General features: G+C 32.6%; 1 protein-coding gene across 9 annotated transcripts in view; it reads left to right on the plus strand.

Moving 5' to 3' along the window:
* The window catches only part of LOC109072217 (citron Rho-interacting kinase-like), a 51979-nt gene that overhangs the window by 14679 nt on the left and 19308 nt on the right, over positions 1–17992 (plus strand). For all 9 annotated transcript variants that reach the window (XM_042729243.1, XM_042729240.1, XM_042729239.1 and 6 more), the window contains exons 9-17: positions 688–813; positions 2274–2369; positions 2635–2751; positions 3478–3587; positions 5111–5285; positions 6546–6743; positions 9831–9884; positions 15196–15393; positions 17687–17880. In XM_042729243.1, coding sequence (XP_042585177.1) covers positions 688–813; positions 2274–2369; positions 2635–2751; positions 3478–3587; positions 5111–5285; positions 6546–6743; positions 9831–9884; positions 15196–15393; positions 17687–17880 — 1268 coding nt within the window. The remainder of the gene's footprint in view (positions 1–687; positions 814–2273; positions 2370–2634; positions 2752–3477; positions 3588–5110; positions 5286–6545; positions 6744–9830; positions 9885–15195; positions 15394–17686; positions 17881–17992) is intronic.

Here is a 17992-nt window from a genome sequence, read left to right on the forward strand (position 1 = left end):
AGATAAAAATTACATCAGGTTTTATTAGATATTTCTACTGGGAAACAAGACAAAAATATGAAAGATATTGGATAAAAAAACTGGATAAGAAATTGCTTAAAAGCAGAATGAACATATGCCAGTGGGTAATAATAAAATTATTGTTTTCTCTTTTGAATTAATTGTATTTTTCTTACCCCATTGGCAGATATTTTTTCTTGTTTTAAGCATAAACTCACTTAAGTTTTTAAAAAAATTGCCTCTGAAGTAAAATTATTTTGATTAAATAATGTTTAGACATTTCTTTTTGCAGGGTGTTTTGTTTTATGGAGAAAAAAATCCTTAAAACAAGAAGAATATGCAAGGGGGGTAATAAAAAAAATATTTAATTATTAAATTAATTTTATTTTTCTTACCCCTTTGGCAGATATTTTTCATGTTTTAAACAAACTTCCTTAATTTTGATACATATTTGAAGAAACAAGATTTAATATCTTAACAAATTTTGCGTCTCAAGTAAATATATCTTGATTTAATGTTTAGACACTTATGCTGGAAAACAAGACAAAAGTACTAAGTATGATAATACATTTTTATGGGTTGTAGACCATCTCAGGTCATCGTTTACAGTTTAGACACAGCGCAATCTTACTTTTAAATAAGAACATCATAAAAATGATTTTTTTTTGCTTTTTTGGGATGGAGCAGGATGGCAAGAAGACCCTGGAGAACCAGGTGAAGAGGCTGGAGATGGTGGAACGGAGAGAAACTAAACTCAAAGAAGACATTCAGACCAAGTCGCAGCAGATCCAACAGATGGCCGACAAAATCATGGTAAGCCGCTGTTTTACACATTCTGTATCTTAAACACACACACAAACAAACCGGTAAACACTGGTGTTATTCACTTCAACACGACGTGTCGATGAAAACGTCTTCTGGAGGTGTCACATGCACGCAGTAAAGCTACTTAAGATGTGTAACACTTCTTAGTCACGCGCGGTATACCTCCTCGAACCCTCACACTTGCATTAAATACATGCATTTTATTAGTTTTTCTTCAACCTGCTTAGCCTGGCAGTGTCAGCGCTTCCCTTCCTCAGCTCCCAGCATGCTCTCTGGCCTTGTCACTGCTCCAAAAGTGACAGATTGCAGTGGATCATATCAGTCTTTGGCCACGATCATGTGTGCCACAATGATGATGTGTTTTTAGCTGGATGATTTATACCGTGCATTATTGATTTATATGAATTAGTCACGATTAACAAGTGCTTAAAATTTAAATGGAGTTGTTACCGGCAATTAAAAATAAAACTACTAAAACTGTTAATACATTCAATTTAAATCTAGACTCAAAACAACTGTTTAGCTGTACATTTACTAAATGAGCACTGTGCTAAGTCTGAATAATTGCACTGTATTTTATGTATCCTCATTTTTTTGTTCTGAACTGTTTTAATGCATTGCAAATATTTTTTTTTTTTATAATTTCACATTTTTTCTTTTATTTTGTGATTTTAATTCCTTTTTATGTTAAGCACTTTTATAATTACCATTGTGTTTGAAATGTGCTATATAAATACACTTGCCTTGCCTATTAAAAATAGTTTGAATTAATTAAATAAGGCTGAAATCAAATCAAATAAAAATATTGTGTGAACTTAAACTTTAAAAGAGTTGAAGTACAAAAATTACTAAAACTTAAATTAAAGTAAATTATAGAAATATTTAGAAATACAATAAAAATTACAAAAGCGCATAACAAATTACTAAAACAAAAATTAAAATAAAAATTAAAACTATAAAATATTTAAATTTTTTTAAATATATATTGTAGGGTAATTTGCAATTAACTAACTAACAGGTTAATTATAACTTAAAAACTATTTTCATTAATTGATTTAAAGCTTAAACAAAATATATATATTATATGAAAAAAAGTTGAAGTACTAAATTGCTAAATTGAAATAAAAATAAATGAAAGCGAAATACAAATATTTAAAATATATTTCATAAATATGACAAAGGCACAAAATTATTTAAACTTAAATGAAACTGAAGATATAAAAACAAAAGCTAGTTCGAAATATTAATAAATATTATACAATTATATAAATAATACAAAAAACTTACTGCTGGAGACCTGTTAGGGAATTATGTTATCAATTAAAAAAAGAATCCTGTTTTTCCTAAAATAAATGAGATTAAATAGAGACTTATACTGAAGTCCCACACTTTTAAATTTGTCTTCTGGAAAAAATACCCTAGCAATTCTTCTTCTCGTCTGTATGCAGGAACTTGAGGAGAACTTGCGTGAAACACAGGCAACAGCGCAGCGTATGGAAACACACCTGGAACAGAAGAAAAAGCTTTATGAAGACAAGATCAAGGTCAGGCCACACACACACACACACACACACACACACTTCTGCTTGTGACAAATATCAGTGATGTCCAGCAGAGCGGTTATGGTTGAGTTTACACAATGACAGGACTGATATACTTTAGTGCTCCTTATTAATTTTATAGCTACTGAATAAAAGATCCTGACTCTGTGTTTATCTTTGGATTTAGATGAAACCTTTAAAGGCCTCATTTTAAAGGTACTTTCTGTTCGTTTGTCAGGTGTAATAACCCAGTGCTTGTGTTTTGTAGGTTTTAGAGACTCAAATGAAGGCTGATTTGGCTGAAAAGGAACTGCTGGAGTCCAAGCAGAGCACGTTTGAGGAGGAATCTCGCGAGCGGGGAAAAGTGATCAGCGACCAGGCAGCGGTAACATCTTATTTAGCTTGTTCTGAGAGAGAGACTATCATTTTTAATTGGGAAAAATTACATTGTGTGACCCTATTAATTAACACTGATCCTTACTGTAAAAAATCTGCTGTGAATTTGTTGATTTAAATAAAAAAACTATATGGCAATATGGCAAGAATAATAGGAATTACAAAAAACGTTTTGTGACAATACCAACTAAAATTTAATTTTCCTCTCTCCCACTTTCACTACTATTGGACCTATTTAAATATTTTGTTTAGTATTAAAAAAAAAGATTAAGTTTAATGAGTAAATTAATTCTACTAATAATTATAAGTAAATAATACATAAAAACTTTAGCATGTAGACTTGAATTTTTTTTATATTAAGTAAGCACTGGTTTAAAAAGATCAAGTGATTAATAAAGTAAAAATGAAGAGCAAAAAACCTAAGTGACTCAGTAATCAGTATCTTTTTGGTAAGATTAAGATACTATTATAGTTTTTTTACCATTAATAGTTTAAATTCATTTTAGATATATGTGTGTGTGTGTGTGTGTGTGTGTGTGTGTGTGTGTGTTTTGTAAAATTTGGTACTAAAGCATCAGTAATTTTGACAAAACTATACTGATTCACCAGCATGACCAGCACTATATATAACCAGCTGTTCTCTTCATTATTGAACTAAGGTTCTGCTATGAGTTATAATGTCTAATTTACTCATCAGTGACTCTGCTTCATGTAGACGATCAATGCCATGGAGTCAAAGATGAGCAATCTGGAGCAGAGGATCGCTGAGCTGTCCGAGGCCAACAAACTGGCAGCCAACAGCAGCATTTACACGCAGAAAAACATGTGAGTTTACATCCATGAACACACAGACCCCAGCTGATTCAGTGATGGATGGCAATCAGCCTACAGTTAGACACATTATATTACTTGACTGAAGAGCTGTTTGTTTGGATTATTTTTAGCAACACATTTAATTATTAATCAGATTTTAGTCTTTTATCATATTGTGGTTGCCTGTTGTTGTTATGTAAAAGCAATTAGCCATTCTGCTTCATGCTGTGCTACATATTGTCATAAAATACACAGTTTGCATTGGATATGGTATTCTTTGCAAATACATTTTGCATTAGTCTCTTAATAATAAGTGCTAAAATTACTAGAACTGAAATAAAAATTAAGCTAAGTAGAAATATTTAAATAAAAAAATACAAAGCACACAAAAAAATGACTAAAACTTAAACTAAAATGAACACTGAGAATAAAAAAGTACATTGACGCTAAACAAAATAAGAAGAAACAACACTATTTAAACAATCATATGTATTATTGTGAAGAGACTTCTGGGAATGTCCTTTTATTGTTTTTTACTATAAATTTGATCATTATTTATAGTGTATAAATAAAGTAAAAAAGAAATAAATATGTGACCCTGGAGCACAAAAGCAGTCTTAAGTCGCTGGGGTATATTTGTAGCAATAGCCAAAAATACATTGTATAGGTCAAAATTATTATTTTTTTTTTTATGCCAAAAAATCATTAGGACCACAATACCAGTCTTAAGTGTAAATTTTTCGAAACTGAGATTTATACATCATCTGAAAGCTGAATAAATAAGCTTTCCATTGATGTATGGTTTATTAGGATAGAACAATATTTGGCTGTGATGCAACTATTTGAAAATCTGGAATCTGAGGGTGCAAAAAAATCTAAATATTGAGAAAATCACCTTTAAAGTTGTTCAAATGAAGTTCTTAGCAATGCATATTACTAATCAAAAATTAAGTTTTGATATATTTATGGTAGGAAATTTACAAAATATCTTCATGGAACATGATCTTTACTTAATATTTTGTATTTTTATTAAAAATAAAATAAAAAATCTGTATATACAATATTTGTATATATCTTCTTACAGTGACTTTACTGTAGTACCACCACAGTACTTTTTTGAAAGTCTTGTGGCTTATTGCTTTTGCTTCCATGTAATATTAGTATTAAGACAGTATTTTCACAGCCAATTTAATGCCGTTCACATGAATGAACTGTAGACATTTGGATTTAAAATGTGTTTGAATGTAAAGGTTATTAATGTGCCATAATAGCAGATTTTCAGGGTTAAGCACAAAGTTAATGAACGATGATATTTGCATTATATCGAGGCTTCTTCATATTACCCCTGCTGAAAAAGAACAGTAGAGTCTGTCATCAGTATACGTTGTGGTTTAGATGACGCTGTGCTGATGATGTTTCCACTTGACTATAGCTTAACCAGCATGGTTATTTACAGTAGCTCTACAAGGTTTTAGAAACAGGACTGGACTCCACAGGACTCCAAAAACTCTTCAAATCTTGTTTGCAATCTTTAGGAAAGCCCAAGAGGAGATGATCTCTGAACTCAGGCAGCAGAAGTTTTATCTGGAATCTCAGGCAGGGAAACTGGAGGCCCAGAATGCAAAGCTGGAGGAACATCTGGAGAAACTGACACAACAAGAGCAGACTAACAAGAGCAGAGTGCTGGAACTGGAGGCCAGACTGCGAGAGGTGAGTGACGACCAACTTGAGGAGAGTTCTCCAAAACAAACAAAAAATCAGAAGAAATAGAAGAAGTTGAAAACAGTTGTGCTGCTTTTTATTTTTGTGGACACGGATACATTTTTTCAGATTTCTTTGGTCACCTTTGTTCAATTTAATGCATCCTTGCTGAATAAAAGTACTAAAAACTAATTTCTTTCATATAACAACAAAAATCGAACTGACCCAAAACTTTTCAACATTTCATGTTTTAAATAATTTTAATCATGCCTTTTTCAGTTGATTGAAGTAGCCCAGCAGGGTGACAAATACTCCATGTGGTCTCTTAATTAATTTGAGCTTGTGATTAATATGATTATTATGAGCTCTAATCTGCTAAATATGACTCTAAGGCATGAATATATTATATGTTGGAAAACATTACCATCATGAATTTTTATAGAGCTGCTTTGAAACTGTTTGTGCTTTGTATAATGCTATACAGATACAATTGACTTGATGCACTCGAGAGAATTCTGAATTATGTTTCACCCCAAAATCAACAGAAATAAATAAATTAGATTTTGCATAAACACACTGAAGTCTAAAACTGTTAAAAAAATAAATAATAATAATTATATATATATATATATATATATATATATATATATATATATATATATATATATATATATATGTGTGTGTGTGTGTGTGTGTATAAATATTAGGGGTAGAATGGTTCTCTGTAAAAAATCTAACCATACAGTTCTCCACACACGGTTCGGCACGTGCTAGGACCACGGTTCAACTTAAATCTGAAAATGCATCTGTAATACGGTTTGTTATAAATAATAACACATAAACAAACAGGGTTCGGCTAATGTATGTTTCTGTTGATGGAAGCTGCATTGTAAGAAACAAATCCATCGTTAAGGCATTTTAACTTAAAACCCTCACTTCTGGCCAAAATACCATAATCCATCCATAATAACACTGAGAAAGTCTGTCTCCTCTTGTCAAAATCAAAATCCACCCAAATATTTGTTCAGTCTGTTTTGGCTTATAAACAGTGCTTGATCTGTGCAGACTTCAGAGCTGGAGGAAACAATATTATGGATAGAGTGCTTGTATTTTAGCAGGAAGCAATGGTTTAAAGTTATTAAGTCTTCATGATGGATTCGTTTCTTACAAACACATACTGTAGCTTTTGGCTTCACAAGACGTTAATTGATGCACTGGAGTGGTGTTGAGCACCCAGTAACTGTAGTCCTGCTGTGTGTTCCTCCACAGATGGGTCTGGAGCACGAGGAGCAGAAGCTGGAGATCAAGAGGCAGGTGTCGGAGCTCACGCTGTCCCTGCAGGAGAGAGAAGCTCAGATCAGCAGCCTGCAGGCGGCCCGCCGCGCGCTGGAGAGCCAGCTACAACAGGCCAAGACCGAGCTGGAGGAGACGACCGCGGAGGCCGAGGAGGAGATCACCGTCCTCCGGGTGAGAGATTACATTGTGATGAATGAACACGAAGTGACCATGATCCAGATCCAATCCATCTCTTTCCTTTCCCTCATCATTTAGAAGGTAACAGTTTAGTTTGGAGACCAATTCTCACTATTAACCAGTTGCATATTAGCATGCATATTACTGGCATTTTGACTGTTATAAAGCATATATTAATGCCTTATTCTGCATGATCCTGTTTTAGATCTCTTAATCCTACCAAGTATCTAAACTTAACTACCTTTTGAACTATTAATAAGCAGCAAATTAGGAGTTAATTTAATAATACTAGTGAGAATTGGTCCCCAAATTAAAGTGTGACCAACAATTGTATTTCACTGAGATCAGCAATTAAAAAACACCTTTTAGAGCCATGCTGTTTCACACAATACTTTTGATAAAATAGTAGGCAGAGTACAGCAATAAATACATACTGTATGGAGGATGAAACAGTTTATTGAAGCTAAATTCTAAAAGAAGAAAGTTTGCATGTGTGTTTTTTTTATTGTAGAGTATCATATTCAATCTATCAGGCTTTTATGGGTTGTGTAATACAGTGAGAATATGGAGGAATAAAATATACTTCAGGAGAAAAATAACACCCCTTGGTTTTGTTCAGAGGTCCAAACAGAGCAAAAATATTCAATTTGGTGGAGATGTTGACGTTTATGTGGCCAAAAGTATGAAATTCTGATGCTTGTAATGTAAATCAATGAGATCTTTATAACAATATAGCAGATACTAAATTATATAAATATCAGTCCTCACTTTATATATCCAATAAAATGATATTTAAATGCTCAGTTTGATGATCAAAACATAATACAATGCAATGCAATACAATTATGACTGAGTGATGAACAAATAAATGTGACCCTGGACCACAAAACCAATCATGAGGGTCAGTTTTTCAAAATTGAGATCTATACATCATCTGAAAGCTGAATAAATAATATTTCTATTGATGTATGGTTTGTTAGGAGGACAATATTTGGTCGAGATACAACTATTTGAAAATCTGGAATCTGAGGGTGCAAAAAAATCTAAATATTGAGAAAATCATCTTTAAAGTTGTCCAAATGAAGTTCTTAGCCATGCATATTACTAATCAACAATTAATTTTTTATATATTTACAGTAGGAAATTTACAAAATATCTTCATGGAACATGATCTTTACTTAATATCCTAATGATTTTTGGCATAAAAGAAAAATCTATAATTTTGACCCATACAATGTATTTTTGGCTATTGCTACAAATATACCCCAGAGACTTAAGACTGCTTTTGTGCTTTAAAGCCTGGTGATCATATTTGGGTCAATATCACTGTAGGGTGCCTTTTGTTGTCCTGTACATAACTCATTTGCCATGACAACTTAACTTAAAAATGACCATAAAAGAGTGTGTTATATTAGGCTTAGTTTTTATATTCATAACAAAAGCATTACTTGGCTCTTTAGATACATTTTAGTTTCGTGTAAGAGGATGCATTTTTTTTTTTTTTTTGCTATGTCCCATGCACTGCTCATTACATTTGAATAATGGTAGAATATTGTCAAATCATAAAATATATATAAAAGCTAATATGCTAATTGAAGTTCAGAATGTCCACCCTCTCGTTGTTTAAAAATGTCCAATAGCATCCATTTGAGGTTAATATTGCTAAAAAGATTGCTTTATTATCATTATATTATTTTTTTTAGAAGTTGAATAAATGTTTCATTGTCATATTTTGTCATGTTTTGTGTGTTCTGCTTTATGTTTCCTCCCCGTCATGTGCTGGTCCACCCTGTCATCTTGATATTTTACAATAATATATTAAATAATAATTCAATCATACCTACAGTATATAATCCAGTGTGTTCAATAGCTAGGTGTGGGCAATAACATGCAAACAAAAAAAACTGCATCCAAATATCAGTTTTCTCCAAATAAGAAAAAAATACATTTGCAAATTGCAAAAGTTTCTTTAAAAACACATGGTTTACAGTAAAATCTTTTATGTATTTATAATTTGAAAGCAAACAAATAACCCTGTTTAGGAAAGGGACATCATACCTTTCAGAAAATATAATTTGCATCTTAATTTTGCTATGAAAACGTATTTAACAGTAATATATAGATCCATAACAGGGTGGACATATCTTATGGTTTATGCTTCGAATAACGGCCCATAATTATCTAAAAGAATATGTGGGAGCTCAGCTAATATGTTTCTTTAGTACTTGAGTGTCTACACTTTGACATGACATAAAGCGAATGGGAAATTAAAACCAAAATGTTTGAGTATTGTGAGGGTTGAAAGGCACTCTCTGGTGATATTGACCCATTTGATAAATTTGAACATGATTTTTGGATGATGATTTCTGGATAATAAAGTGAAACTAAGTTGCTTCAAACCAATAAGTGTTCATCATGAAATATTACTAACAATATCAAAGTTATGTCTACGTTATAAAAATCAATAACAGTTTCACAGCACGAGCAGAAGGTGGAAGTTTGTACAATTATACTAAAAGACTTTTACTTGATAAAAAAAAAGTCAATTGAGTTCAACAGGTTTTTCAGTCGTTTAGAGAGCTTTGAAATCTCCATATCAAATATAATGCAGTAGTTTATATGTAAGTAACAAGCAAAAGGCAACTCAATTGTAGTGTAACTAAGAAGTTTGTATCTTGGCAAGCTGAAGTTTCAAAGTAGCTTCTGAAGGATCAGCAGTCGATGTAATCCCTATCATTTCATACCACAGACTCCACGCATCTCCTTTATATCGTTCAGTCGTAACGAGTGATCATGTGGTCAATCTCTCAGTGGACCATTGTGTTCCTCTTCTTCACAGTGCTGTAAACATCTTCCCACGCTCTTCTGTGCTCTCTGTTTCAATCTATGACACGGTTTCATCCTCGCTCCTCGCCACTCTAATGCATGACATCACGCCCGTCATGACACTCGAGTTCATTTCACAGCCCCGCTGCTATCTGCTCAAATGCACTTTACTGCAGCACTCTGGCAGAGTGAGCACTTCTTGCAAACATGGCAATTTTCACTCTCATTTGGTTTCTCTGTCTTTTTTTTTTTAAGGCCCATCGGGATGAAATCCAACGCAAGTTTGATGCCCTGCGAGACAGCTGTGCGGTATGCAAATGAGCTTTTTCTGTGTTTTTGACTCATCACTTGTGACCCACACCACAGATAGAAAGTGTGGATGGTGCAGTTTCCATAAGCAGCATCTGAGTCAGAACTAAATCCATCAATACAACTTTTTTTTTTTCAAATATCACCATTTTAGTTTAAAATTTATATGAATGTAGACTAACGTTCAAAAGTTTAGGGGTGGTAAGATTTTTTTAAATATTATTGAAAACAGTTGCTTTATCTATCTATCTATTCGTCTTTTTTGGTCAACAAGCAAAATTCCATTTGCATCATTTTGCACAGGGAAAAATGAAACTTACAGGTACATACATACAATTGTACATATGCATGTACACCTACTGTACATAACCATACAAAATATAATAAATACAAGATCATGAAAAAAAAATTGATATTTATACTCTTATTGACCAAAAGGTGTAGGCTGAAGCTAAAGCTTATTATGCCTACCCTTAACTCCACACAAGCAGCACTAATTGACATTAATTTAATATGACAATATAGAATATTCTCAATGTATATTTAGAAGAACATGCATTATTATTATTATTATTGCTATTATCATCACTACTACTACTAACATTATCATCACTATTCAACTCATCAGGGAAGCTATTCCAAAGCTGAACAGCTTTATTTGATGGGCAGTTTCTTCTTAAATTGGTTCTACAATATGGTATATTAAACATATATGTCCCTCTAAGGTTGTGATTACTGTCTCTCAAGCTAAACATAGCTTGCAAGGACTGAGGGAGGGTATGTTGCCTTGCCTTATACACAAGTTTAGCAGAATACAAGTTTATGCTCACCAAGGCTGCATTTGATCAAGAATGCAGTAAAAACAGTAATAATGCAAAATCTTTTTACAATTTAAAATAAGTGTGTTTTATTTGAAAATATATTAAAATGTAATTTATTTCTGTGATGCAAAACTGATTTTTTCTTAGCATCATTACTACAGTCTTTAGTGTCACAGGATCCTTCATAAATCAGTCTGATATGCTGCTCAAAAACATTTATTATTAACAGAACAGCATTTATGTGAAATAGAAATATTAAAAAAATAATAATAATAATTTAAATGCTTACTGTCACTTTTGATTCAATTTAATGCATCCTTGCTGAATAAAAGTATTAATGTGTTAAAAAAACAACAACAACTAAGCCGTGAAGTGTAAAGTGTGTCTTTTGGATCAGTGACTGGATCTGTATCATTTTAATCAAGCTTTTTTCAGTTCATTTAAATAGCCCAGCAGGGTGACAAATAATCTCTTAATTAAAAGGAGCTCATCAAAATGGCATGTACTCTGACATTTAGAAAAGAATTAGAAAAGTATTATTTAAAATCTTTTTAGAGGAAGAATAGCATGTCACATTGCAGTTGCAGTTTAATGAATCATGTCATGCAACCCATTTACCAAGCTATTGAAAAATATATATTTATATTTTATAATTTTTTTGCATTTGTCACTTTTATCCAAAGCAACTTAAATATCCCATGTAAAAAATAACCAAAAATGACAAAAAAAAAAAAGATTTCTGAGAGATCATGTGACACTGAAGACTGGAGTAATGATGCTGAAAATACAGCTTTGATCACAGAAAATAAATGTAATATAATCACACACATACACACATACAAACACACACACACACACACACACACACACACACACATACATACACACACACACATTTTTGTTAGTGGAAGGTAATGCTGTCTACCCATTTATTTTCAAATGCATCTGTTTTCAAGCATCCAGAATCCAGCAGTCATTGATTTGGGGAACGGTTGCATTTTGAAGTGCTTTTGTTTGCGTTGTCCCTGGAGTGTGTTTCATTATTATCAAGCACAGAGCATCTCTGCCCTACTTTCACTGTCCACCCACACTCAAGCTGTTTGAGCGTCTCCACCGATGCAGTATTCTCACCCGGCCCCAGCTCTGTTTTTAGACGCCCATCTTCTCCACCGCGATCAGGAGTTATATTACACTTTTCCTTCATCGTACTCCTTTGCAATCATAAGTGGAGCTCAGATGAACACATAAACATGGAAATGCGAATTTCATTGTCTTATTAAAATGAAAACATATGGACTTGTTTTTGTATGTATGGCAAGTCAAGCATAGTTATTGCTATTGCTCACACTTACGGTTAAGGGCTTGTGTGAGTGCTAGTAAGAGTTATTCCCAGCGCTAAAGTATCTGAAGCCTTGCTGTCAGTCTCGGTGAGTTCTGCTGATGGTGGGACTACAGACAGACAGACAGGAGAGCGGCGTTTGCTCTTCGAACAGTCTTTCGTAAGCTCTTATAATCCCAGCCCCTGGTGACGGCTTCTTTCCACCAAACACGCTTTGATCTTCTCAATTTTTGAGCTGTATTATATTTAGTAAAGGTATAAAATAACATTGTATTCCTTTTTGCACTTTTATTTGACTAATTACATGCATATTCAATGCCTGTGCAACACTACAAACAATGCTGTGGTTGCTTAGATGTTTCTTTGTTTGTTTTGTTTCTCTTGATCGTAGATGGCATAAATCTTATTCAAAGAATAGATATGTTCTTATCTCATCTGAATATCAGAATTTATGAGATTTAGTCATTTGAAACAGTTTAGAGGTTAATATTTTTCTTGAAAATAAAAAAATACTTATATAGAAAATATATGAAATAGTTATATTAATTTGAATATCAAAGGTTTGTGTGTGTGTGTGTGTGTGTGTGTGTGTGTGTGTGTGTGTGTGTTTACTAATATGGGCACATTAATGTTTTATGGATTTATTGAGTGCAAACTATTGTTTTGATTTTTAATGAAAAGATAATTAGACCCATAAAGCCCCAAGTGGCACCTTATGTTATTATTACTATTATTATTATTATTTAATACTAACTGTAATTTATTGGGTTTTTAGACATCCATATAGGATAACTGAATTAAATCATACAATTTGAAATAACAGTGTTACTGTTATGGAATATTTTTACTTATATATGAAAAATTTATATATTCATATTCTTTTACATAAGTCATATAATAATTTACCTTTCAGATGAATCTCTTTACTGGGATTCTGCTTTATCTGAAATTGGTTATTCAATTATTCAAATAAATGTAAAAAATAAATGAATAAATAAACAAAAGTTATTTGCTGTTTTACTTTAAAGACATTTATCATTTTGTAGTATAATAATATAAGATAATATAAGAATAATATTAAAAGTATAGGTAAGGTGGCTTCTTTGAATAATTTTACATTTAAAAATGTCTAAAGATTTAATGGAATGGTTGAAAGTTGATTTAGTATTTTACATTAATGAACAGGTAAAAAATATGAATATATAATTTTATACTAATATAAAATAATATGATATAAAAATAATTTATAAATTCTGCAAAAGTTAAATAGGTAAGATGGCCTCTAAATAATTTTACATTAATAATTTGTCAAAAATATAGAATAGTTGATTTAGTAGTTTACTTTAATCACACTTAAAATTCTAATATAATATAGTATAGTATAATAAATAATAGTATTAAAAGGCATATATACGTTCTATAAAATTTAGTGAGGCAAGATGGCCTCTTTGAATAATTTAACATTTTGTGCTACGAGAGCTAAATGAGCAAATGTTTCTATTTATTTTCATTAACACATTAGCTGATGCATCATCATCCTGCACATGCTTAACTTACATCTAAATACATTGCTATTATAAAGTGCACAATGGCATCTTCCCTCATCACCTTCCTTCACTACCTTTCCAAGCTATCAGATTTCTACATGAACAATAAAGAAAATACCTAGCAACCGAGCATAACACTCTAGCAACCACACGGCATTGTGCAAATAGGCATTCAGAAGGCGGAAAACAGATGCATTTTTGAAATTAATCGGTGAAAGATGCTGAAAAGCTAAACACCGGGCAAGTCAACTAAAGTGTTTTTTGGTCAGTAGTTAAAGAGGGTCAGTGTGTGTGAGTGTGGCTCTGTGCCTTTAACAGTAATGACAATAATAATGAGCACAGAAACCTCCTCCGCACCAGAGGAGAGCTTGGCACTCTTGACCAGCGCTGCAGTTTCATACAAACCTGCGTCTCTTCTGCTTGTCAGATGGAGGCTTTGGAAATGTGTGAAACGAGAAAACGCTTCTAAAAAGAGTTTTAGTCAAAGAAGGTTTTCTGATCAAGTTCAGAGAACAGTACCAGTGACAATTTTTTGAACAGTAATATTTGTAATGTTTTTAAAAGGAGTCTCTTCTGCTCACCAAGCCTGCATTTATTTAATCCAAAGTACAGCAAAAACTGTCAAATTGTGAAATATTTTTACTGTTTTAAATAACTGTTTTCTATTTAAATATATGTTAAAATGTAATTTATTTCTGTGATTTCAAAGCAGAATTTTTAGCATCATTACTCCATTTACATAATCCTTCAGAAATCTTTCTAACATTCTGATTTGCTGCTCAAAACAACAACAACAACAACAACAAAAAAAAACATTTATTATTATTATGATGTTGAAAACCTCTGAGCAGATTTTTTTCAGGTTTCTATGAAAAAGGGAGGTTCAGAAGAACAGCATTTATCTGAAATAGAAATATCTTGTAACATTAATGTCTCTATCATCACTTTTGATCAGTTTAAAGCATCCTTGCTAAATAAAAGTATTAATTTCTATAACCCCCCCCCCCCCACCCCAAATTATTATACTGACTCCAATCTTTTGAATGGTATAGTGTATATTGTTACAAAAGCATTTTATTTCAGATAAATGCTGATCTTTTGATCCGTCTGTTCATCAAAGAATCCTGAAAAAAATTTACTCAACTGTTTTAAATATTAATAATAATAATAATAATAATAATATGTTTTTTGAGCAGCAAATCAGTATATTAGAATGGTTTCTGAAGATCATGTGACACTGAAGACTGGAGTAATGATGCTGAAAATTCAGCTTTGATCACAGAAATAAATTACATTTTACAGTATATTACAATATAAATCACTTACATGAAATTGTAATAATATTTAAATTTTTTTACATGCTTTTGTTTCTATTGGTCCTGAGCATAATATGACACAGAAAATGCACGTATACATTTAAAAATGTTACATATGTAGTCACACACACGCACCCATATACTGTATATATATGTTTTTTTTTTTTTTTTATTAACATGTAATTTTCTCAATGTTAAAATACTTGATCATATCTAAATATTGTAGATTTACTTTTTTATTTATTTATTTTTCCCCCTATTCCATAATCATTGTTGCGGCTGTCTCAGGTGATCACGGATCTGGAGGAGCAGCTGACGCAGCTCTCGCAGGAAAACGCCGAGCTGAACCGACAGAACTTCTACCTGTCCAAACAGCTGGACGAGGCCACGGACGAGAACGAGGAGAGACTGCACCTCAAGCAGGACGTGGAGCGCCTGCGCCGGGAGGTGGCCGACCGAGAGATGCACCTCAACAACCAGAAACAGGTAGAGTCCACACACACACTCATCGCCAGGTGTGTGAGTCACAGATGCACGTGCACGCAGCGGGAGAGAGATGAAGAGCACCACTTTAACAGATGCTGTTCTCTCTGAGAGCATGTTAAGTTGTCATTAGCGTCTCGAAAATGAGTGTAATGTAAGAATTGAACACATTAGGGGACTAAAAGGTGTTCTGTAAATCATACTGTGAATATAAGAGCTCAAAACATTATTTCCAGTCCAAAATGATCATTTATTGAAATTAAACCACAAAAGTGAAGCATTCTGAATTTGTTTTACTTTTATATTTTAGTTCTGGTTTTCAGTATTTAAGAATGATTTCTGAAGGATCATGTGACACTGAAGACTGGAGTAATGATGCTGAAAATTCAGCTTCGATCACAGGAATAAATTACTTTTTACAATATATTACAATAGAAAACACTCACATGAAATTGTAATAATATTTCACAATTTTACTGTTTTTTCTGTATTTCTGACCAAATAAGACTTCTTTCGAAAACAATAACAAATATTACCAACTGTCATTTATATGGTGGTCATATAATTATTTATTCCTCGATCTGCTGGCTAAAAATTTATGAAAGTTTGTAATGCATCATATTTGTTTCTCCTGCGGAAGGCATTTATATGATATAGTGTAGTATGTTTTCTTAATTTCTGATGATATGACTGTTTAAGGGTTTGGAAAGTGATGACACAACACATGAACAGCGAATCACAGCTGTCCTCCTCAGTGCCAAAACAAAGCTATTTAATAAGATGCTCGCGGGTTCCATTGTTTTTGCGCGATGATGCCGCAGTGAGCTGCGTGTGTGTGTGTGTGTGAGGTGATGTAGGCGCGTGGGATGTGTGTGTAGGTGTGCAGTCCTCGCTGTTGTATAACAGTAGCGGATGGTAATCATAGACGCTGGTAGGAGGCAGAGATGTGTCATATTCTCCCCTCTGCCCTGCCAGCGTTGGACTTCACAGGGGCAAAAGCACGCCGGCTATATTTGGAGACTCTCTCTCTCTCCTTCTGTGTCTTTCTGAAATGTGGTAATATCCAGTCCTGCCGCTGAGATGCACTTCCGAGCACATCTGCCCGATTCAAGACACCCTCGATCCCCCCGCCAGCTCTCTGAGGATCAATTATGATTGGCAGCGACTCTGAAATCCGGACCTGCTAATGAAAGTCAAAAAGAAAAAAACCTGCCGCTTCCTTTCCACATCTATCAGCATAATTACGACGTTATATCCTGCAGTGCCTTAGATGCCGTTTGTTGGTTTGGAGCAGATGTACTGAATAAGTTATCAGTCATCTGTTACTTTTTATCAAGGTTTCTGCCATCATAGAGATATGGAAATATCTGGGCATTTTAAAATGGTGATTTCCAGACCTGGAAAAGTCTTTAAAAAGGATTTTAAATTAAGTAAGAATTTAGCTCACAAAAATGTATAAAACTTTAAATTATTTAAAATGTTAAAAAAAAATCATAGAAACTTTTATGATGGCAGTAAATGTGAATAAAATCAGATTATAATGATTTCATTTTAAATTAAAATTAAATAAAATTATTTTAAACTTATTTTTAAATAAATACTATTTTATTTGAATAAAATATTCAAATGAAATTTATTTAATTTATAAAAACTTATGTTTATCTAAATTTGCAGACCTGGAAAAATCTTGAACATTAAAATCTTTAAAATAAAATGGACATTTATTTAATGAAAATAAATGTAAATAAGATGTAACTTAAAATTGTAATTGAATTTAAATGAAATCACAATTATTTACAATTTATTTAAATACAACTTATTTAGCTTATACATTTCAGGGCTTGGAAAAGTTTTGGAAATTAAAAAAATCTTTCCTATAAAATGGAAACCTCTGTAATGAAAATGTAAATGAAATTAAATTAAATTTAATTATAATTTAATTAAAGCGTAAATTAATTGAAAATGTATTGAAGTTAAATAATAAAACTTCTCAAATAAAAATGAATGCAAATAAATAAAAAATGTATTAAAATTTAAATAAAATAAAATTTATTTAAAATGTATTAAAATAAAATGTATTAACTAGTGAAATGTTAAACTCATCTACTAATCTCTAAACATTTTATCTGCTATTCTCTCTAAAACAACAAAATAATAATAAAAAATTATGAATAACTGGACAAGTCAGGAAAAAATGGATTGATTACTTGAGTAATATTATTATGAGTGTATTTATATGCTACACAAGTGTGATAGTGTGATAGCATAGAAATGATACATGTGCTTGTGTGTGTAGAACATCGAGACGCTGAAGACCACGTGTACGATGCTGGAGGAGCAGGTGCTGGAGCTGGAGACGCTAAATGATGAGCTGATGGAGAAGGAGAGACAGTGGGAGAACTGGAGATCTGCCCTGGAGGAGGAAAAGAACCAGGCGGAGCGCAGAGCCAGAGACACACAGAGACAGCTGGACAGCGAGAAGCAGAACAGGTACAGAAGCACACACGGTTGACTGTGAGAGCTGGACGACTGCTGGACAGTGCCAGAGTCATGGCCTAACGGTTAGTGCATGACACAGACTCCTACATAATCCACATAAAGT

Source organism: Cyprinus carpio, chromosome B8, assembly GCF_018340385.1.
Source record: "Cyprinus carpio isolate SPL01 chromosome B8, ASM1834038v1, whole genome shotgun sequence".
Taxonomy (NCBI): Eukaryota; Metazoa; Chordata; class Actinopteri; order Cypriniformes; family Cyprinidae; genus Cyprinus; species Cyprinus carpio.